The sequence below is a fragment of the Fundulus heteroclitus genome, chromosome 15 (assembly GCF_011125445.2).
Source record: "Fundulus heteroclitus isolate FHET01 chromosome 15, MU-UCD_Fhet_4.1, whole genome shotgun sequence".
Taxonomy (NCBI): Eukaryota; Metazoa; Chordata; class Actinopteri; order Cyprinodontiformes; family Fundulidae; genus Fundulus; species Fundulus heteroclitus.
In genome coordinates, this window is record NC_046375.1 from 3173973 (window position 1) to 3197465 (window position 23493).

Sequence of the window (23493 nt, forward strand, 5' to 3'; positions counted from 1 at the left end):
TTAAATCGATTTATCGCCCAGCCCTAACCTGCTGCTCGTCCAGGTAGAGCGCCTGACGCAGGAACACCAGGTACTCAGCCAAATCCTGCACCTTATCCCAGCCAGGTATGCCGTCAGGTCCGAGGCCTGCAGCCTGCAAGGAGGTATTCACATCCAGAATACCTTAAAGCATGTAAAATCTCAGCGTTAACGCAAATGCATGAGTTAATGTGGCACTGCAGCTAAAGTGTAGTCTATTCACAGGGGCCTGGTCTGCAACGATGGACCCAGTTGATGTTGCAGGACCAGAGGCTCCACTTGGCTGGACGGGGGGGCTGTAGAGGAGGAGGCAGAGGACTCTGGGTGAGGTGCTGATGTAGAGGCACTCCTGCTCCACCAGGAGCTGAATTATGATCCTCTTCCTCTGGGTCGTCCATGACAGTCAGAGGTTGACCAGACTGGCGGTACAGGTACCCCATACCAAGGAGCTCCCCTGTAAACGAACGCAGATAGAAAGCACAAAGCACGTTATTAATCAAAAATTTGAACTAAGTATTCACACAAGCGCTCCTTAATCAGCAACAGAGTATTAGTACAAGTAGAAAGTTACTTCAGAAAAATGATTCTTACTATATGACTAAATTTTCATACAAGTATCTGTACTTTCTACTCTACATTTTTTAATTCAACCAAGAGTAAACGTATTTTAAATAGTTGTTTCTGTGTTGTCCTCACTGCAGTGTAGCAACTGCCGCTATAAAACTAGCTAAACTATTTCTTATAAATGAAGACGTGAGTCGTAGTAAGCTCTAGTTGCTCTTTACTGTGGCTCTTTTCTTTTAAAGTACAAGGTAAGAGTGAAAACTGTAACAAGACAATACAAAAATTAGTGTTTAACTCTGTATAGGATGCTTTCCTTATGTAAATAAACATTTTTTTTATCCACAAATAAATCAAAGGCAATTTCATGTAAATAGTACAGATAAACTTAATAAATGTAATTATGAAATTATCAACTTACCACGTTGCCTATGACATTTAGTGATAAATTCAGGTAGTTGAACACAGAAATGTAGCAAAATGTGAATTCTGCTAATCTGAAAACTGCCCTTCAAAACAAGAGCTCCTTCAAAACAAAGGTCCATTCAGATTCATGCCTAAAAAGCAACAGTTTTATTGAAACATATTTTCATAGTGACCCGTTTATGACCAACAGTGAATCTGAGGTTGCAGTGAAACGTTTCAAATCAGAAATATCACAATAATTAGTTAAGCAGGTCAAACGGAGACTGAATGAGTCAGTGGCCTTTTCTTTTAGACTTTGTGACAATTATTCATCACCAATAAGGAAAAAAAATCTTCTGGTACTTTTACAACTAAATATTTTGCTGTACTTTTACTTTTACCGACAAACTTCAGCCTTATCAGTCCTCTTAACAGATTTTTGTGATCGTACTGAATTTTCATGCCAACTCCAACCCAAACATTGTTTAGCTGATATTCTTCTTAATAAACACACCGAGGGGACTGATAGGAGGGGCTAAGGTTCTGCTCTCACATGTTCGCCTCACTTACGTTCATCAAACTATTGCCAACTATTTAGCAACTCTTCAGACCGCTCTAGCAACTTTTTTTTATTCATAAGCAACAAGAAGTGGATCTAGGCAACAAGTAAAAGCACCGATCGTTCTGAGTTTCTCTTCAGCTAACCATCAGCCGTGAGCTCCTCCTGCTTCAAGAGCTCTGCCGTGCTGCTGCAGAGAGCGACTCGTCTGTTTCATATTGAAGTCACTAGGTTACTTATACCTGAAACTCCAATGTCTCCTCCATCATTGAAGGCTCAGTGATGGAGGAGTGACTGAAAGGCTCCCAGAGAGCAAAGTGTCCATGCTGCAGTTCTCCTCTTGCAGGTTTTTTGTAAAGCCGTGTGCCGCCGTTGCTCTGGATCCTCTCCTGCATCGATGTGACTACATGGTAGCCCTGCTGACAGTAAAATACGCCAGTGTCACATTTTATTATTATTTCAATGTCAGTAAAATCTCAGTTTACTTGTGCTTTGCTTGTCTGCATGTCCTCAGACCAGGCTGGATACTTCTATGTGCGTCCTTTGCACTCCAGATATCTGTATCACCAGAAGTTTGAGTTGTATCACCAGCTCTGGCTTCCCTGTTTTGCCGTTAACCCTGAACAAAGTCTTACGGATCCAGTCCTGCTGGAACGATGGGAGATGCTCCTTCCAGGGTCCAGGAAGCTCTGCAGGGAGCTGGAACACGGGGCCAGGAGTCCACAGCGCTGGAGGAGCAGGAGCGAGAAGACGCAATTAGATTAACTAAAGATGGTCTGAGGTTACAGCGTTTAGTGGGAAAGCATGATGTTTAGGAGAGAGGTAAAGTTATTCTGATTTTCAGCCAAGCACTGATGGATCAACTAGAAGAAGAAAGTGAGATCAGATCAGCAGCACAAATGCCAAGATTCCCTCAAACTACGTTCTGCAGACACCAAAGAGCTTTACTTGGGATTAGGATAAATATGAAATAAACAAAGCTCACGCTGGTTTATGGCCTGGTGGGACCGGCTGTCCTGTTTTCGGTTCTTTCTTTTGGGCTTTAGGTCCCCTTTTGATCTTAGTTTGGTGTCGGTAGCGGCTTTGACGGCCCTGTATAGGGTTGGCCCGCTGCCGCACCCGTTGTTTCTGTTTGGCCGGCTCACCAGGTCCATCTTTCTGTTCATACTTTGGGTTTTGTTAGGCACGGGGAGGGAAGTGTTCTTTGCTTTTGTTTTGTTTTACAAAGGAAGAAAAAGAAAAAATAAATTCAATGTTTTAACCCTACTCCTCTTTTAAATATGTTGTGACCCTTTTTGAGCCGTTACACTGTATGAAAATCTCTATAGTGCTTACAGGGTTCTGCTGGAGACAATATTTGTAAGACATTTGGTCATCATTGTCCTCTGAGCAGCAGGAGGTGGAGAAGCGGAGGTCTATGGCGCAGCGGAGGGAGGCAGACTGACCGTGGGCAGGTGTGCTGAAGACGAAGCCTTCCTCTTCAGCACGTGTGCCTTAAAAAGAGTCATGTTGGTGGTTGGTCTGGCCCTTGGTTTCAGACAGGTGATGCCAGCTTGAGCCTCCTTGCTTGGGTCCTCATGGACCTGTGCTTGAAGTCACCAAAGTCCACCATCAGACATCCAGAGTTACCGGTCCTCTGGGCCTCCTGGAGCATGGCCTGTTGTTCTGGTACACCTCCACAGCCATGTCCCTGATCTGGGAGGCGTACCTGAGCAACAGGTGCTTTCTGGCTGACAGCAGGTTGTGTTGCTCCTCTTCCCCCGTGATGCTGATGACCAGATACACAGCATGGCCGGGGGAAGTTCTCCAGCTGCCATCAGAACCTCTGGTCCTGGTGTTTCCCAAACTGGATCTTTCAGTGAGCCAGAAACTGGGCACCAGGATCCCCTCCGTTCTGCCTCAGAAAGATGGGAAATGTTGACCAATCCGTCTGTATGATTTGATTGAATTGACTTTGTAAAGTGTCTTGAGATAATATGTGAATTATTATTTTTATTAATTTTTTTGTTCCCCTCACAATAAAGTTATGCTTTACAAGATGCAACTAGAATGTGACCCAGGTTTAGCTGTTCAAAGTTTACTAGGTGCCCAGGAACGTGATTGGTCAAATGTAAGCCCACAAGGTGTGCATCGATTGGCTGGTTTGGGCTTACTTTTGCGCTTAACATGCAAGAGGTAGTAGGATCGATACCCGCGTCCTCCCATCTTAATCCTCCGTTCGTGTGACTCAAACTACTTTAGACATGAAGTTAGTCTATTTTTGATTACATGTCTGTCAGATTAAAACAAACACCAATGCTTGCCGGACCGAAGTAAATTCTGTTTTCGAGTCGAAAGGTCCGGAAAGCAATGGGATTCGTTTTAATGCGTTATAGACATGTAATTAAAAATTAAGTACGAGTCAAAAGGGAAAAACATAATTGGAGGATGCGGGCATCGATCCCGCTACCTCTCGCATGCTAAGCGAGCGCTCTACCATCTGAGCTAATCCCCCTGTTAGCATGTTTCCAAAGCCCCCATTTTTTTTTTTTTTTCCCCAAATTGTCCGAATACCGGTGAAGTTAGTTTTTGTTTGGATATGGCGTCTGCCTCCGTGTTTGACTGCGGTCAAGTGAGCCGACACTTTGCGGTCAAGCTAGCCAACGTTAGCCTTCTCGTAAAGATTAGCTGTACGCATACATCATGCATTACGGTAACAGAGGGTGGCCATGCAGGCGAAAAAGACAGGAGAAAGTGGAGGTGTATCGCTGTGACAAAACTATTCCTTTTACACACATACATACATGAACCTGAATAAATATTCCAAAATTTCACTGTATGTTTTTGAACAAAATAGTAAATGTTTTTGTGTTTTTTACATAAATGTCTACTTAACTCTAGTTGTCTTTTTATCTTGTTTTTCTCCCGACATTCATCAACAAACTTGTGGACATTAATTACCTTCATTTTGTAATGTAGGCATCTTTCTGTTCAATTTTAAATACTTTTTGGTAAAATATTCTTTAAAGCCCTTTGCTAATTTCTCAGCCTTGAGTTCATAACTACAATATGACACAAAGAGGATGGGGCCACACAAAGGCAACTTGAAAACAGTAAAATAAATAGATTGCTTTTACATTATGCTTCCCCCCAGGTTTTTTTTTTTTATTATTGAACAAGGATTTGGTCATATTTATGATTATTGTATTACTGCTTTTTGTCACCTTGTTATTTAGGAATTTATCAACAAATTTTGTCAATGGTGTTACTCTAGGTTGATTCGCTTTCCCCAGTGGAGCGGTGTATGAGAGAGGAGAGACGGTAAGTGTGCAGTATAGAATCATGCCTCTGTCCAAATTTCAAGATTCTATATGTTATAGATTGGGATGTTAATGAGTCGAAGCAGCCTTTTGGTTTCTGTCCTTTATAGAATACTGGGACTGGGAGGGAGGTTGGTAAAGGTTTAAGTTTATTAGAAAGGTACATGTACATCAGAACAGTGTGCAAGCACTGTCACAACAAAGTTTCTTTTCATTTTATAGGCTTTATTGTCCTCCCATCAATACCTGATGGCCCATTCTCTGCACAAAATGCCCTGGCCATTTTTTTGTCCAAGTCCTGCCCTGTTATCCGTCCGTCTGTTCATCTTACCCAGGGCGGAAAAGAGCCACAAAACTGTCCTGCCTTTTCTCTTCGTTTGTTTTGTTTTGTTTTTTTTTTCGCCTGCATGGTCACCCATACTGTTCTGTTTACCGTAATGCAGCATGTATGCACGAAGTGTTTTTTTCTCCCTTACAACAGAGCTAACGTCTATCGGCTCACTTAACCGCAGTGAAACATGCCTCATAAACGACTCAAAACTCACTTCACAGCGGTTTCGGACGAAAATTATCGGCAAATTTTCCACGTTTATCGGGGGATTAGCTCAGATGGTAGAGCGCTCGCTTAGCATGCGAGAGGTAGCGGGATCGATGCCCGCATCCTCCAATCATGTTTTTCCCTTTTATTATTACAATTGGAAGACACGGGTATTGATCCTGCTACCTCTTGCATGTTATGAGCAAAAGTAAGCCCAACCAGCCAATCGGTGCGCGCCTTGTGGGCTGCTTACTTTTGATCAACCACGGTCCACCTCCTGGATCCCTTATAAACTTGGAGTAAAGCATCGTTTCTGGACTAGTTTAGCAATCAGCGAGTTTAAACTTATCCTCCAGTCTTATTCATCCCTTTGCACGTTAACTTCTGGGCTCCTCTAGACAGGAAGGTACTCTACTTTGATTCATGTCTGCCAAGATTAACCAAATTGAGTAAATTCTATCTGTTTAAAATGTCTCGATGGGACTAATGTTTGTTGTAATCTGACAGAGACATTTAATCAGAAAACTGGATATCTACGTGCCGAAAAAAGGAAAAATGAGGCTGGAGGATGCGGGTATCGATCCCGCTACCTCTCGCTTGCGCTTGCGCCGAACTACGAGCAAAGTAAGCCCACTTCTAGCCAATCGCTGCGCGCCCTCAGGCGGCGCTCAGCCAATCACCTGCCCAGCTGGTGGGCTTACTTTTCGTCGCATAGCGACGCGTTCTAATGACGTCAGAGCCTCCGTCGAACCCGGACACCGAACGGAAACATGAAAAAAAAAAAAAAAAAACAGTTGTAAAAAAGGAGAATAAAACTTTCTAATGAGGTCGTAGAACGGTGTCCTATATTTCAACACAAAAAAATGTGGCATCTGCTGTTAACAGCATACAAAAGTAAATGAATAAAATATGACTTTTAGACATGTGTGCACTGTGCAGCTGTACAAATAAACTGTTTCCCATAACTGCTATTTGAAATTACTGAGAAACCAACTGTCTTGTCATATTTAATATGCAACACACAAAAACATGGCACTTCCTTCGAGCCGGAGTCGAACCAGCGACCTAAGGATTGCTATCAATACTTCCTACAGTCCTCCGCTCTACCAACTGAGCTATCGAAGGTGCCTAGTGGCCATTAATGTGACTGCATCGAAAAGGTAAATAGTGATATGTAGAAATATATTTCTAGTATAGTGTATCAACAAGTTTATTTTTTTTTATGACCTTTAAGTCTTCCTGGTCTCTTGTGATACTTGTACAAACACTACAGCAGTAACAACAAATGTAACATTTTCTATCAATCACATAACAGACCATCTTAAATGTGAATTAAAGCTTTAGAACACCATGAGGTGTTGGATTAATTATGAAGCACACACACATTCAATTTGAAGTCTTTATTATAAAGGATTTCCATCACAATTGAAGACACTGGTTGTTGCCAAATTCATCCGATCTGCTGTACAACGAACCGTCACTGAATGAACTGGACTGAAATGTTGACGAGCGTCTTCATGTTTCAGAGTAAAACTGGATGTTGGTACAGAACTGATCATGATCCCAACACAACGAGCCTGCTGAAGCCACACAGGCACAAATTAAGAATGTCAAGAGTGCATTTACACAGACTTCTCCTAAACAAGAGGTTGAGGGAGCGAGGCATTAAACAGGACAAAATAAAACATAAGGGAGAGAAAGAAAACACATATTCTGGATATAAATGTGGGCCTTTTTTGCTAGTTAATGATATTCACATAAAAAGTCCACTGGAGGAATAAATAAACCTGCAAAGGTAAGAAAAGTTCACATTTCTGTTGATGAGAGCAGAGAGAATCCATAAGATGAATGGTCCTAAATTTAACTGGATCTGCTGTGGCTCAGGTTCTTTTTTTTTTCTTGCCCCTTACCAGGTTTCCTTAGATCATATTTTTTTCTTAAATCTTTAAATAAAAATGGTGTATAAATCTACAAACCTGTATAAATTACATTTGATCTCATCAGGAGGTAAAGCAACTTGCAGTAGAAAAAGGAGAGAGAGAGAAAAAAAACTACAGCCTCCACATCCTGCAGTGACAAAAAAAAAAAAGATTGGTAGAAACATCCATTCAAACCCATTTATAAAACTTAGCAAGAAAACGAGACAGGAGTTGGTTTTCCGTCTGACGACCGTGGCTTCAGAGGAACCCTGTGCGCAGAGAGGCAGCCTCAGACGCTGTGTGAGTGTACAGCATCCGCCTGCACACACAGCGTGTTTGTATTGCATGGGTAAAATTAGTCCGGTTCTGTTATCCTGCCCGCGTCAGCAGCTCCTGAGCCCAAGTTTTGATGGCCGACGTCGTGTGTTGGAGCAGCTGCCACGTCGAGTTTGTGAAGTGCAGGGCGTGTCCCCGAAGACAGGACACCGACACCTCCCCGCTGTGAGCACAAAACGAGGGTTAATACAAATAAAAACAAAAAGGAATTGGGTGAAATCTTTAAAATAGAAATGAGACTTCCTTGTTTGATCAACTGGAGCCATTTGGACACTGCAAAAACGGAACTAAAAATAAGTAATATTTCCTTAAAATGAGTGTATCTGTCCTTGATTTGAGCAGGTAAATAAGATGATCTGCCAATGGAATAAGACTTTTGCACTTAATATAGGAACAATTCATCTCCATCATCTTATTTCAAGTGCTGTATATCTAATTCTCTTATTTTAGGGATCAAAATACTCATTCCATTGGCAGATAATATTATTTACCTGCTCAAATCTAGGACAAAAACACACATTTTAAGAACATTTTACTTATTTTAAGATCCATTTTTACAGTGGAGCAGTTGAAAAAAAACAACTCTGGCTTTTTCCTACAATAGCCATAAATTTCTTCCAAAGCTAACTTTGTTTTTAAGGATATCTTTCCATAACATTTCTGGTGTTTTGTATTATTATTATTTTGAGCTGTATGTGTGTCCCATGTCTCAACAATATACACTTTTTAAATAAAATATACATATACCATCATATACGGTTATTTGGTCTTTGTGTAACTGAAGGCATTTATTTAATGTGAAAGCTTTCAGCCAGGGAGAAAAACTTAATTTTACCCGTATAATTTCATTAATAAACCAAAAACAAGTTTCTTCTGGTGTACTTGTCTCTGTTTCTATTTGAGTCTTATAATAAACGAGTTAGATGGTTTTCCTGGTTTCCAACCTGTTCTGATTTAGTACATGTTTTGTTATCATTTACCTAATAACCATTTCACGTGCTGAAGAGCTGGATGAGCAGATCTCAGAGACGTATTTTAACACCAAATGTTAACATAATCTTTCAGCCCTGTTTTTAAAAAAAAAAAAAAATAACCACTGCAAAAAGGGAACTAAAAGTGAGAACAATTTTCTTGAAATGAGTGAGCTTGTACTTGACTTGAGCAGGTAAATCAGATACAAATAAAAACAAAAAGGAATTGGGTGAAATCTTTAAAATAGAAACAAGACTTCCTTGTCTGGTCAACTGAGCCGTTTGGAGTAACTGGAAAAAAAAACAACTCTGGCTATTTCCTACAATAGCCATAAATTTCTTCCAAAGCTAACTTTGTTTTTAAGGATATCTTTCCATAACATTTCTGATGTTTTTTTTTTTTATTTTGAGCTGTATGTGTCCCATGTCTTTTAAATAAAATATATATACCGTCATCTACGGTTATTTTGGTCTTTGTGTAACTGAAGGCATTTAATGTGAAAGCTTTCAGCCAAGGAGAAAAACATAATTTTACCCGTATAATTTCATTAATAAACCAAAAACAAGTTTCTTCTTCTTATAATAAACAAGTTAGATGGTTTTCCTGGTTTCCAACCTGTTCTAATTTAGTACATGTTTTGTTATCATTTACCTAATAACCATTTCACGTGCTGAAAAGCTGGATGAGCAGATCTCAGAGACATATTTTAACACCAAATGTTAACATAATCTTTTAGCCCTGTTTAAAAAAAATAAACACTGCAAAAAGGGAACTAAAAGTAAGTAGAAATGTCTTATAATTAGTGAGCTTGTACTTGACTTGAGCAGGTAAATCAGATGATCTGCCAATGGAAGAGTTTTGCACTTAAAATACAAACACTTCATCTTATTTCAAGTGCAGTATATCTAAAATACTCATTCCATTGGAAAATAATCTTATTTACCTGCTGAAACAAGGACAATAACTCATTTCAAGACATTTCTACTTACTTTTAGTTCCCTTTATGCAGTAAAAACCCTAGTAGCCTAAAGCAGCTGCTGCTTTGGGTACTGACTTGCAGGAATCCTGCAGGTTGGTCCACGCTCGTTGTAAAAGATCAGCCACGTATGCCAGAGCTGGCAGGACGTAGTTCTGCTGGACGTAGATGAGAAGCTCCTTTAGGTATGCCAACGCCTGGAAAACACTGTCCGGCGTGTTGGTGTTCACCTGGGAAACAAAGACAGGTCCGTCGCCGTGTCAGCTGCAGTCCCCGGTATAAAAGACTGACCCTTTAAAGTTCAATGGAGATGTTTTAAAAGTAGAAAAAAAACAAGCCGTTCACCGTCTCACCCATTCTATGACCAGCGGTGTTGTTTCTTTGACCCACAGGATAAACAGCAGGGTTTTTTCTGAGAGGACGACAGCCGCTGCTTTTAGTTTCTCTGCCCCTTGTTCAAAGACTGGACCCAACACCCGCGTACACTCTGAGTAGTAATGAGGAGCGTTTTTCTCCAGCCAGCTGCAACGAAAGCAACGCAGTTGTTATACGACTCGCAGGAGTAACCGTCTCTGGATCAGACGGGAGCCTGGAGGGGCCAAAGTTAATAACAAAGCAGCACGTGTTGGCCGTGCAGTCCCACCTGAAGCCCTGCTTGGTGTAGACGGTTATTTTGCTCCAGGCCTGCTGAGAGCCGGCGGTGACGCCCGAGCGGCGCAGATACATGGCCGTGGTGGAATCTGAAACACGGCATCGGTTAGAGCGGCACGCCTCAAGCAAAATGTGAAATAATTAAAAAGGTTTTAAAAAAAAAAGACACACCTGCGACTGAGCCGTGAGACCTGACGTCATGGGCGACGAAGCCGGCGGCAAACACGAGCAGAACCAGGAGCAGCTTGGACCAGGGGAACCCGTGGCCACGCATTTTCACCTGAAGGTTCTGGAAAAGGCAACAGCGTTTCACTTCTGGCCTTCAAGCAGGAAGGAGCAAACGATCAGCCGTGATGGCCGGACCGCTCACCTGGCACAGGCTGTTGCACTCCTGAAGGTCTTGAGATTCGTTTGTGTCCCTCATTTCGTCGTTGGTCACTCTAAAAGACTGGATTGTCTCTTCAAGGTTCTTCCGCAACTGTAGATTCAGAGGAAAATAATAAGTTCAGGAAGGTCAGCTAGCTTTATGTCCCACCGTGATACAAATCAGGAAGTCCTACCTTTGGTGGTAGAGTATTCCACGACTTCAGCAAGTGGTTCAACAGCAGACTTGAGATGAAAAGGAAAAAAAATGTATATAAATTTAAGACAACTTCTAACAGACGGACATACTCGGCTTTAGCTCGTCTCTTGAGTTTTTTTTATTCTCACCTGGACTGGGGTAAATGTTTGGTGTAGAGCTGTCTCCACACGCCAAGACTCTGCACATCCACACACAGACACTCTGTCATGCTGCTGAGGAGCTGCAAGAAAACAAGGAGAAACAGGAAGACGCGTTTCAGTCGATGAACTCAATATCTGGAGCGTTTTGCCCCTTTTTCCAGCTGAGTCCACCAAAACCGGTGAGGTTCTTATGAAAAGTGACTTAAGTTGAAAATAAAAGCATACATACATACATACATACAAGGCTCCTGCCCAGTTCCTTCAAATTCTAGATCTAGATTTACAATTTTCCCAATTCTTCTTTATATAATATTGGGTTGTGACCAGGGCTGATGAGCCGATACGATACGATTCTCGATATAGCTCAGCTTGATTTGACTCCAATATCGATATTTCTTACTTTGAAATTAATGCTCAAAGTCATTCTATCAACAAAACCAGCCAAATATAGTATTTATGTTCAATGTATTAAACACTGATATATTAACAGGAAAATAAAAGTGCATTTGGTTTAATGCATTTAACGTATCACAGAAACCAAAATGTGCCTAAACGTCTGATTTTAGGGACGAAGGCGCTTTTAAAATCCTGTCTCCCAGTCTGCATATTCGTCTTTTCCTCGCTGTGAACAGTAATGGCGCGCTGTAATATCGCCCCCTAGGGGTTGGGAGGTATATCGATATTGAAAGCCAGAATATCAATATTAAATCGTTTTTAAAAACACATCTTTGCATCGATTTTTATGCACAGCCCTAGTCGTGTCTGGATGAATTAAGATACGACTGATTGAATGACTTCAGGGACGGATGTAAAAACAAATAAACAGGGAAAAAAAAGCCTTTTCCTTACTTACCCAGACCTAGAAAAATACACAAAGTAATCAAAGTTGACATTAGCCAGAAGAATGTAACTTTTGAATAGTGTCTCCAAGAAATCTGGGAAAGATCTAACGCATCTACTTCTATACATTTCTTAATATTCCAATAAGCAGTTTATACGCCTCACCTCCCTCTTCATGTCGTCCGGGCAGTGCGGCGTGGCTCTGGACAGAAAAGATGGCAGGTACGTGTGCAACGTGCTCTCTGGCTTGGCTCCAAAGGCGAGGACTTTAAGCCGAGGATACAAACACCTCAGCTGCTCCTGCAAACTGTCGGAAAAATCAGTGTTTACTGCGATAGCGTTAACAGAAAACACTTTCACTATGTTAAATAAAACATTTAGCAACCCATCAAGTAAACGGAACAAAAGATAAACAATTATATCATGGGTTTGTTTGTTTTTTTAATAATAAATGTTGTTGCCAAATGAATGATGTGGTGGAAAATCCACTTGAGTGCCTTTAAAATTAATAAAATGAACCAGAAATTTAGCTTGTTTTAATCTGGGTCAGTATGTCATACAGACACTTATTTCTACACCATATTAAAGAAATTAGAATATTACTGAAACATTTAATTATTCCAATAACCCAACTGAGTGAAACATAATGTAGAATAATTACATGCAGACTGATGCTTTCAAGCCTTTATTCTTGATTTTCAGCTTACAGGTAATGGAAACACGTCATTTAAGGTTAGAATATTAACAGACCAACAAGAAATATTTTAACACAGAAACAAGGGCTTAATGAAAAGTAGCTTAAAGGTCGTAATTTAAAATGTACTTTTAATCTAAGAAACAATTGCATATTCTAATTTACTGAATGACTGTAGCCAACAAGTTAATCTAAAGTGGATTGAACTAATTGATCGACTAAGCATTAATTGAAAAGCAGACATTTTCTTAAATAAAACCCTAGTTTTCTTTTGTATTAAGAGGCTCTTTCTATAACATGAAGGTCTAATTATTAATATTTTTTTACAATATGCTGAATTTTAAAAGAGGCACATCATTATATTTTAAATTTATTTTGCGGCCTTGAACATATTTATGAAAAATAAGAAAACAGGAACCTAATAAATTGAATAGAATAAAATATCTAAAAACTAATAATCCCCACAAAATCTCTCATGATCAACTGAGCTTTTGGCATCACGTCTTTTTCTATCATGTTACTATTCTTGCATAATTCCCTCCACTTTTCTGTCATCAGTAGAAAATAATCCCACACCAGACTCTGTTTCGACCGCTTCACGCCGCCTCCCTATGAAATGAATGAGTTTTCCCCATGATTGTTTCTTCTCTTACAACTGTGGTCTGTGGCTACTTTAGATTGACCGGCAGCGCCCCCTGGAGGATGCCGGCCATACTACAACACTGACAGAAAGTACGTCTCTAAGCGGACGATATCAAGTTAATCGGATGGGACAAACTTTAGTCTAATTAACCATTAATTAACCATTAATCGTAAGTGGATGATTTGTTTGCGTCCCTATTTAGCATTAGCTTGTATTTACCTCGGTGACAGGGCGTTCTTAGGCATGAAGGCAAAATCAAGCAGGGGAAAGAACTCTTTGGGACCCATGATGCCAAATCCTTTTGTCAGGTTTGTGTGAAGCCTGGAAAGAGAAACAATAACAAGAAAGTCACAAAGTAGAGAGGCCACGACGCATTAGCTTACCATGTAATGGTATAGATATTTATTGATGTTTACTTTCAGTAAGAGAAACACAACAAGCGAAAGATGTGAAAAATCTACACCTCATCCACTGGACAATTAATTCATTTTTGGTTATCCTAAATAAAAACAAATAAAAAAAAGGATATTTATTTGGTAAACTTACAGGAGGAGTCTCTCTAGATAGGCGATGGCGTATGCAGACAAGGACTTTATCCCCAGCACAGGCAGCATGATTCCCAGCCACACTGCAACACACAACAAGACAACATGAGTCGGATGCTTCAGCCTTTTTGTTTCTAACTACACCAAAAAATGTATATAAATAAAAGAATATGGTGCAATTTTAAAAAACTTTTTAGAGTTAGAGTTTTGTAATGACAATATGCAGAAAACAGAAAATTAACAACACACGAGGGTTTTTGTAAACCGTCTCAGAGAAAGTCAGACGTTTCTTTCCTTGCCTTCAGAAAGGAAACATTTTCCAGATCAAGGTCATTATGCAACATTTCAAAAATGCTCATTCTTGTGTGGCAACAATCTGCAGACTCTCAGTCTCAATAATAATAAAAAAAAAATAAAAAAAAAACAGTAAAGTACTGGACCGTCACTAGATGTGTTGCTGCCTTTACTCCAGTGAACCTCAACCCAGATTTCTGAAATCACTTCTTAGGAAAGTGAGAGAAAAGCAACAGAGCTGACGACGCCTCCATTCCCCAACATGAGTCCACACAGGACACTGAAAAAGCTTACCTTTGTTCATATCGCTTGAAATTCTCTGTACTTTATCAGGTTAGCACTTTTAAATATTGAAATAGGAAAAAACTAGGATAGGACTGCAGAATTAAAAGGACATAATACATGTTTTCTCTCTCTTTTTTAACAAATAAAAATGTGGGGGGAATATATATTTAATCCCCTTGAGTGTTACAGCAGGAGTTAGTTTTAGGGACCATGTGACCCAAAGATCTAGGTCACATGGGTCAGATTGGTCACACCCGTACTCGTACTCAGTCTGGAAAAAACTGGTATTGTTACACCCATAAATAGAGCTCAAGTTAACCTAATATTTGGGTAAAAAAAAACAATAAATAACAGTGCCGCTTTAACAGACCTTCAGTAGAATGGACTCATAGAGAATCTATAAAGAGTGAGAAGGGGTGTGATTACATAAGTTTCACTTCTTCATGCCCCTTTTCAAGCTTAAATCACTTAATTATACAAACTACATATAAATAATGGTTGTATGTGTTACTTTCACTGGATTGTCTGAAATAAATTATTCATTCTACGTGATCCGTAGGTTCAGCGTCATTGTCCAGATTAAAGGGGACTTCTGCCTCGTCTCGTTTAAACACTATTCCAGTTTTTTGTTTTACTAAAGATAGTCCTGTATTTAGCTGCATCCATCATGGCCACAGTATATTGCATGCAGGTCAAAAAGCTTCATTTTGCTCTGATTTGGACCAGATCTCCTTCGTTCACTCGTCTCGCAGCATCCCCTAAACGCTGCAGACACGGCTTCCTAAGGGCTCCTTTAAACAATGTTTGATTTGTCGTACAATTAATAGTTGTCCTGTCAATTCTCCCACTTGAGCTGTGGTTCTTTGCAGCTCCTCCAGAGTTCCCATGGGCTTCTTGGTTGCCACTCCCAATTAATCTTCTCCTTGTCCATTCAGTCCGTCTAATAAATAAATAAATAAATGGTCGCCACCGTCATGGCAGCGTTGGAGCTGCGCCATCCTATATACTGAGATGTTAAAAGCTTTGTTTTAGGAGTATTTACAAATTAACTTTCTTCTTAAAGGAAATTGGTTACAAAATGATTTGCCCCAGGAAATTAGAAAATGACTTTTATTCCTTTCCATTTAACAGTTTTTCACTGCTTTATGCCGGTCTAGTGCATAGATTTCCAAATGAAAGACATGGAGGTTTGTGATTATAACATGACAAAATGGAAAAGAGGAGATCATGGGGTGTGAGTGTTTTTGCAGGGCATAAATCATGCATATTCAAACATGTTAATTTAAAAAGTTTGTGGTTTTTTTTTACCTCTTAAGCCTTGGCTGAGATCGTAGAAACCTGCTTGACCCAAAGCCCACATGATTGTCAAACACTTGACTGGACGATTCTGAACTGATCGCAATAACTCCAAATACTGGGGAGAAAGACGAGGAGGAGGGGAAATAACACAATATTTCAAGGTTATTACAAAAGATAAAATATATTACACATAAGAAAAACAAACAGCAGTGATAAATCGGGTGTCACCTCTAATAAGTTCTGGGTGGCGATTTTGGGTTTGTCCTGTAAGACTGCCTGAATGCAAACCCTGTATCCATGAAGCGGTTCCCCTGAAATCAAGAAAAAACAAACTTTTTGGGTACTTTTTGATAAAACTTATAATTAGAGTGGCTCATGTTACTCTGAGCTACCTTTATAGTTTTACTGCTATAGGCTTAGGCTACTGGAGGACATCAGGATCTAATTTTCTCACTCTATATAGTTCTACTGTTCTTCAATTATGCACTATGTGTTGTCATTTCTGCTTTAACTTTCTGTTCTCTCTCTTTTCTCTTCATAGTAGGTACACCTGGTCTGGCGTTCTGTTAACTGTGACATCATCCAGAGAAGACGGATCACCCGCTACTACCATCTAATGTAGAACAGATTACTGGATCAATGTGTGCTTCTGTGCTTTTTTGTTTCTCTTGTTGTGTCTCTGCTCTGTCTTCTGTAACCCCCAGTCGGTCGAGGCAGATGACCGTTCATACTGAGCCCGGTTCTGCTGGAGGTTTTCCTTCCCGTTAATGGGGAGTTTTTCTTTCCACTGTCGCTTCATGCTTGCTCAGTATGAGGGATTGCAGCAAAGCCATGTACAATGCAGACGACTCTCCCTGTGGCTCTACGCTTCCCTAGGAGTAAATGCTGCTTGTCGGGACTTTGATGCAATCAACTGGTTTCCTTATAGGACATTTTTGACCAATCTGTATAATCTGACCCAATCTGTATAATATGATTGATTTTGACTTTGTAAAGTGCCTTGAGATGACATGTTTCATGATTTGGCGCTATATAAATAAAATTGAATTGAATTGAATTACTTTTATACGCCTCTTACTCTATTAGCCAAATGTTTAATCAAAGCTCCTCTCCATATTTAACTGCAACAAGTCTCTGAAAGTCTTTTGGACCTGAAAAAAAAAAAATGGCCGACACGGACAGGGACAGGATGGCGAGTACTTTGGATTTACCGGGCTGTTTGTCCAGCTCCCTGAGCATCGTGGAAACGCAGTAGTCGAAGAAATCAGGCAGAACGTTGCCGCAGCGTCCGACCAGGCCTTTGATGACACCCCGCAGCTCCTTCCCTATAAGGCAGTATGGATAGTCTGGGGTAAAAAAGCAAATGAGATAAATAAATGAGTTAAATTATCAGCTCAGGTGGGAAGTACAGAGAAAGCTGGAACTTTGCCGACCAGAAGCGTAGCTGCTGAGTGTGGGCCCGTTGTCCGGCGCCGTCAGCTTCAGGTTGAGGTATCCTGCCAGGTCCTTGACCCAGACGGACGGGTTTTCTGGGAACAGGGTCTGACTCTGGGCCAGCTGCTGCTTCAGGTCCACAATATCCAGCTACAAGCAAAGATCGAGCGTTTATTCTCACTGAAACCATCCGCAGGGTGAAAAAAAAAAACATCTCAATGTCTTCAAGAGGGTGATGTAATCTTATTAGGTCTAATAAATGTGTTTAAAAGTGTTTTTAATCCTGGTAAAGTCTTAGCTCAACTGATTAAAAGCACATTTACTTACAGCTTTGACGGCTTCCTCCAGGGTTTTGTACCTTGTAGGCGGGGTCGTGCTGCTGGGCTGGGATTTTTTGGACGTTTTGTTTGATGGGGGCTTCTTGCTCTGAGGCTCCGCTGGCGGTGGGACCTGCTCCTTGTTCTGCTTCTTCCCCACCTTCTCGAAACCGTCGAACAGCGTCTCGGACATCTTGATGGGCGCTGAGGCGAACAAGAAACAAAAACCCGCCGTTATATAACCGCAGACAGAAGCAGCGGCTCTCTGAGAATCGTCTCTGTTTCTTGGAGACTTTTGTCTGATCTCACGCCGTGGAGAAAATCACTGTGACGACTGTCCTATGATCCGCCCTCCCTTCATGGTTTACGCAACAGGCTGCTGGCATCCACAAGAGATCTTATGAAACTTTCACGTCAGGATTTGTACAACAAACTTATTTCAAGGCTTCTCATGTATGACTACTAGCTCAGCAAGAGCGTGTCGTTTTGTAACGAAATGGAGACGATTGTCACGGGGGGCCAATCCATATCTGCCTTCAGGAGGTTTGGTGGAACGGAGCCGGAGCCGATTTTGGCTGATAACACGGAGTGTTTCACAGCAACGTTGCTCTGATTTGTCCTTTTAAGCTCTTATTTTCTGCAACAAATGGGAGCCTTTTGGAAATCAGATAACAATAGTAAGGGTCTGGATTCTGTAGAGCATACGCACTAAGAAGAAGACGACTGCCGTTTACAGCAAGCATCGCTAGCCTTTACTAATCACTAATATGTAATAAAAAAAAAAAGTTTTTGTCTTTGTTTTGAATATCTGTAAAAACCTCTGTTAAGCCCAAAGGGTTTTAGGAGCAATTTCTGCCTGAATTTACATACTTGATATAAATCAAGTCATTAATTATTAATTAAAGCATGAATACAAATTTTTGTTACCAGAGTAAGACAAAAAGGAATATTTTTTCAGTGGAACCACTATATTAACTGTTACTGGGAAAAAAAAAAATGTATATCTATATCGATATAGATCTATATATTAATTTAAAAAAAATCTAATTTTTTGAGCCTTGCTCTTTTTTTTCCCTCCACAATAAACTCTACAAAACACCATGAAAACCCTTTTGAAAACCTAGGACAGGCATCAGCTGAAACACGTTTGTTCCAGAAAGGTTTTAGTGCTCCAGGCGGAGCTGTGATTTTGGCATAATTTAGCCAAAATGTGTTTTCCACCTCCTAAAATGGAATCTGGTCAAACAAAAGTGCCGATTTCCATCGTAGGACGACTTCTGCAAATGAAATAGTCTTTGCTCAACACATTTATCATCAAAATGCGTGAAGCATAATCAGAACCTCGATTATGCATTGAAGTGACGCCACCGGATATAGCGTTACAAAAACTAGCTTTAAAAAAAACTTGAAAGTTTCACCGGATACCAGACGTGGGCGGTTTAATCCGGGAGATGTGTGTTTTGTGTATTGTGTCTTTTTCTGATCTTTAAAACCAATCAGGGATGTTTAAATGGATGTAAAACCATAAGCATTTGTGCAAAACAAAAATGGCTGATTATTTTGGGAACACAATAGCCGTTATTAAAGGAGGCGAAGTTTAAACTCCTGTCTCAGGTTAAAGCGTCGGCGACTGCTCACCTACACACGCGGTACAACGTCGCTTCTACCACCAATATTTACGTCGACCATTCACTGCAGGAGGGTTACAACAGATATTTTAAATGCCGTTCCTATCATTTTTATATCATACTACTTAAACTTAAATTGTAAATCAGTCTAAATGGTTACAGAGAGCTTAAAGCTTCCCAGAAAACAAACATCACTGCATCTTTTCAGCTTCAAATGTAGATGGAGTCAGCAGCTTGTTGTCAGAAATCTGCTCATCTGATCTCTCAGCGAGGCTCTAAAAAAAGATTTTCAGTGTGTGTGAGTCTATTATTTAACACAAAACAGTTTCATAACACAGCTACTGTGGGAAGAATAGCCTTTTTTCTACAGCGATTAGGTTGCGGTACGTTTTAGATTCCAGTTTGTCTTCAGTAGAAGCAGATCACCAATAAACTTAGTGGATAAAACTGTGTTATACAACCTGATTAGTTGGGAACATATAACAGGATGCAAAATAATCATTTGTAGATAAACTCTGAAAAGCAACATGATGAAATATTGTGGCACATGGTCTGAATTTAACACGTTTATCACGCGGTAAATTCACATATGTAAACATTAACAGCAGATTTGTTTTTTTTTCCTTCCTTAGAAATAATCCAGGAATAAAAAAGGCTTTTGTGCATGTTGTCTGGTCCAAAAGGCTTTTTTTTTTTTTTGCAGCTACAAAAACTAAACATTTTTGCTCAGCTTGATGTCGACTGATTATTATAAATACAGAAAAATCCCACCCCACTCAAAATCTTCTGAACAAGAGCTGAAGGCCTTTTTAACTGATTCAGCTGATTACCATGATAACCTGCTGCTGTTTAGAGTTAATTTAGGGTCGATTATTTGCCAACAGAAACACAAAAGATGCCTGAATCGCAAAACCTTAGAGCGTCCGTACTAACGGAGGACTGGTGTTGTTTACAGAACAAACGGACTTTGGACGAGATGACTCCGTGATAAAAGTGCAGCAAAAACAAATCAGAAGGTCAAGATCATATTAGTCATATCCTTAGACTGTAATATCTAGGCGCATCTGAGCTTTTTTCCCCCTTTAAATTGTTTAAGACAATAACTCAACTTTGCAAAATTGTCAATAATTAGTAAGTGTTAAGCCTTACTCTGTAACAATGTCACACTATTTAAAAATAACTTCTTTCCCAGAAGTTTATAAAACTCGTTTAATAAACCATGAACCTTTAGGACTGTTGTTTTTGCTTTTGTGGAAATGTGAAAATCCCTGAAAAGCTGCTTGGACCTCTACGTGGTTCTGCATCCTGAGTCTGGCCGATGTTGTGGCCATTTATGATAAACTTTGTGGATTGTAATTTCTACCAGGTTAGTTTTCTTCTTTGGGTAGTTAGAATATATTTAAGTTAGTTCAGAACCAAAATTTGTAATTAATTTTTATATTTGGAATTGTTTAGATTAGGTTGTCAATTGTTAGACCCTCCCAATCATTTGAATGATTAAGAACACACCGGGTGCTTGGTGCAGGGATATTGTTTGGTAAATGTCAGGTGTGTTGACAGGAGGTTTTGTAAATGTTTTTTTTGACCACTTTTAGAGCTTCAAACATCAAATTGAGATTATTTTTAGTTTTCAACTAATTTGCCACATTTTTAGTAATTTTTTGTCTCTACTTTTACAAGAAATAAATCACATCTATTTTTTTTTTTACAAAACAATCAAGTCGGAAGTGTGTGCAAATCAAACCACCTGTTACCACCCACGGCCTTTGATGTAAATTTTGGTTTTTGGAACATAAAAGGCCACGACAGCCAACTACTGAGCTTTTCAAACTAAAATACTTTCAAACTCTAAAAAACTTCCAAGAAGTTACGCAGACTTGTCAAGCGACATTTATTTTGCCTTCTAAAAGTTGCCAATATATAGGCTAAATAATCAGATTGTGTATTCTGTGGATTCTGAATCATCCAAAAAAAAAGAAAAAAAAAAAAAGATGATGTCTACTTGACAAAGAAGAAGTGACAAAGATTTCAATTTATGACGTATTGAGTGTGCGCCGAGTGTTTAAATACAGACTGTAGGAGGTCATTCCCACAGTGGGATGACAACCCAAAAAAAAAAAGAAAAAAGGAGGCTTAATTAAAATATAAACTGTGTTGACTGATTATTTGATTTTTCAAACGCAAAGTAGCGACTACTATTAGGGCTGCAACATATCAGGAAAACATTCCTAGTGCAGACTGATAATACTGATTAGGATTAACCCGCATTTTATTGACTTTTAACACATTTCAAGTGCCAAATATTTGCGCGTATTAGCATTTGGGTGGATTTTTGCTGCCCTTTAGGCTGATCAAGATCTTAGTGAAGGAAAGGGACAGCGGACATTGTGATGCTGGAGATGGAGAATGAGTGAGAAGTTGAGTTATTTGCAATTTGCCTCATCATGGCTACATTCAACAGCATTACGGCCGAATGTCTTATCCTGTGCAGCCCTAATACGGACCATGTACAGGTAAACATAAAATAAATGTTTTCATTTTATGCACCACAGTTGATCTGCAGATCCCATTAATTAAAACATATCTATATTATAGCATTATCTTTGCAGCGTATACATTTATGTACTTAGTTGTTCCAACAGGACTGCTGTGTTGTGTAAGGCGGGTTACACAAACAACATACTGCCTGATAAACTATTCATTTTTAGTGAAACATGCAAAGAATGAGACCTGTTCTTTGCTCCCAGCAGTGACAAAGGAAAAACAAGCATTAGGGAATGTCCCACTTACTGCACATTTAAAAAGCACCTTAAACAGTTTCTTAAAAGTTCTCAGTCATGCACTCACTAATTTTTTTTTTTTTTTGTAATGTCATTGTTTGAACGCGTGTCTATGTTTTTTGACTGATAGTGTATTTTGTTATCTTATGTTGTTTTTTTTTTTTATTATTGTTCCTGCCTTAGGACGACAGATGTAAATTAGCATCTATGCTATAATCTGGCTCATTTACAATCTGTACAAGAGTATACGATTGTTCATTAATGTGCACTGTCCTGATTAAATAAATAAACAAGGCATAGGTAATGATGAAAAATAGTTCCCAAATGATACAGATATGATTTACGTTTGTAAAATAATCTTACATTCAAATAAAAGTGTAATCCAATATGTTCACAAATTATTTAAACATCAATATTAGTAAAAAAAAAATATATACGTTGTTTTTTTTTTGTCTATTTTTGAGTGAAACAGGAAATCAGGATTGTATCTGTCCGTAATGACCCAGCCAGGACAGTTTGCAACAGTTGGGTCAAAATTAAAACAAACACGGTGCCGAATATTCAATGTTTAAACCTAATAATAAGACACTTTGAGGGTTAAAACGCAGAAAGGCAAGAGTTTATCCACATGTTTGGGACGTGAAGGCTCCACTGTAACAAGCTGCTAGTCGGCTAGCTGCCGAAGCTATCCGGTTAGCTTCCAACAGGGAAACTCAGCGACAGTTCAATTACTAAACAATTTGTAACTTGTACCTGTCTACAGATATGTTTAGATTATGCTTTGTAAATCTGATAAGGGGGAAAAAAATAACAACAGAACCTCATTAATGATAGGAAGGCGACGCTGGATGAAGGCTAGCCCCAACAGCTAGCTTGTCAAAACGGTTGACAGCCGTGGGACAGACTCGCTTGGCAGCTCCGCCATTTATTAGAGCAAATTCACATTTTAAATAAAATAAAAAAATCAGTTACAGAGATAACGCCTCATCGTTTATTTTATTTTATTAAATATTCTTAATAGCAAGAAGAAAAAGCCCAGAGGAACAGGAACTAGCTATGGGGACCGGGCCTTGTTCACTTACGTCTGGACGGTTGGTTGGACTCCCCCAGGGCTTTCCGTGCTCCGTTTCCCCCGCCGGACTTTCCTCCTCCCGGGTTACTTTTCCTCCCTTTCTTCACCACCTCCCACTTCCCGGCCGAGCCGTTATTAGAGGCCATGTTTCCAGTGCAGACGGGTCACGCTAGTAGTTCGGGAAGGCGCCGTGACTTTCTTGCTTTCTTTCCGTCTCCGTGCTGCTGCCGTGTGACTCTCTCGGACCGGGACTCTCCGTCAGCGGCTCTGCTCGGCGGCTCTGCCACGTCTCTTTGCCGGCCTGACGTCACTCGGTGTCGCGTGTGAACCGTTAGCTTCCCGTCCAGCGGCCAGGACGTTTAAAAAACGGTGACAAGGCACGTTAAAAAATAAATAAATAAATAAAAATTGAATTAAAACGGAAAAGGAATCTAATTTGTTTTCTAAAGGAATTTGCTGTAGGACAATTATGGAAACCAATTTCCTTCATTATGTTAAAAAAAATATTTTATAACAACTTGATACACCATCTCTCAGGACGAGAAATTAAATTATCATCAAAGTAGGTAGTAACTAGTTACTTTTACTCAGTTACATTTACTTGAGTAACTTTTTGAACCAAATGTAGGAGTAGTTTTACTGCACTGCACGTCTTACTTCAGTAAATATTATGTAGAAGTATCACTACTCTTACTTGAGTAACAT

At 39.8% G+C, this 23493-nt stretch overlaps 1 protein-coding gene and 3 non-coding genes across 4 annotated transcripts; 1 reads left to right on the forward strand and 3 right to left on the reverse strand.

The window, feature by feature from the left end:
- Window positions 1-3964: 3964 nt before the first annotated feature.
- On the reverse strand, window positions 3965-4037 carry trnaa-agc. The gene has a single exon. It is a non-coding gene; the product is annotated as a tRNA-Ala (tRNA).
- Window positions 4038-5436: 1399 nt separating this feature from the next.
- trnaa-agc lies at window positions 5437-5509 on the forward strand. The gene has a single exon. It is a non-coding gene; the product is annotated as a tRNA-Ala (tRNA).
- A 908-nt stretch (window positions 5510-6417) lies between these two features.
- On the reverse strand, window positions 6418-6505 carry trnay-gua. Its single transcript is given in 2 exon segments — window positions 6418-6453; window positions 6469-6505. It is a non-coding gene; the product is annotated as a tRNA-Tyr (tRNA).
- A 260-nt stretch (window positions 6506-6765) lies between these two features.
- tmem214 (transmembrane protein 214) lies at window positions 6766-23077 on the reverse strand. Its single transcript, XM_012880860.3, has 17 exons — window positions 22799-23077; window positions 17319-17512; window positions 16991-17141; window positions 16769-16903; window positions 15786-15868; window positions 15567-15672; window positions 13681-13762; window positions 13354-13455; window positions 11963-12104; window positions 10946-11037; window positions 10795-10843; window positions 10605-10712; window positions 10406-10523; window positions 10227-10323; window positions 9937-10105; window positions 9662-9813; window positions 6766-7798 (listed from the first exon to the last, which is right to left on the reverse strand). The coding sequence occupies exons 1-17, from the start codon at window positions 22932-22934 to the stop codon at window positions 7669-7671; spliced, it is 2046 nt and encodes a 681-aa protein (XP_012736314.2). The 5' UTR covers window positions 22935-23077; the 3' UTR covers window positions 6766-7668.
- Window positions 23078-23493: the final 416 nt, after the last annotated feature.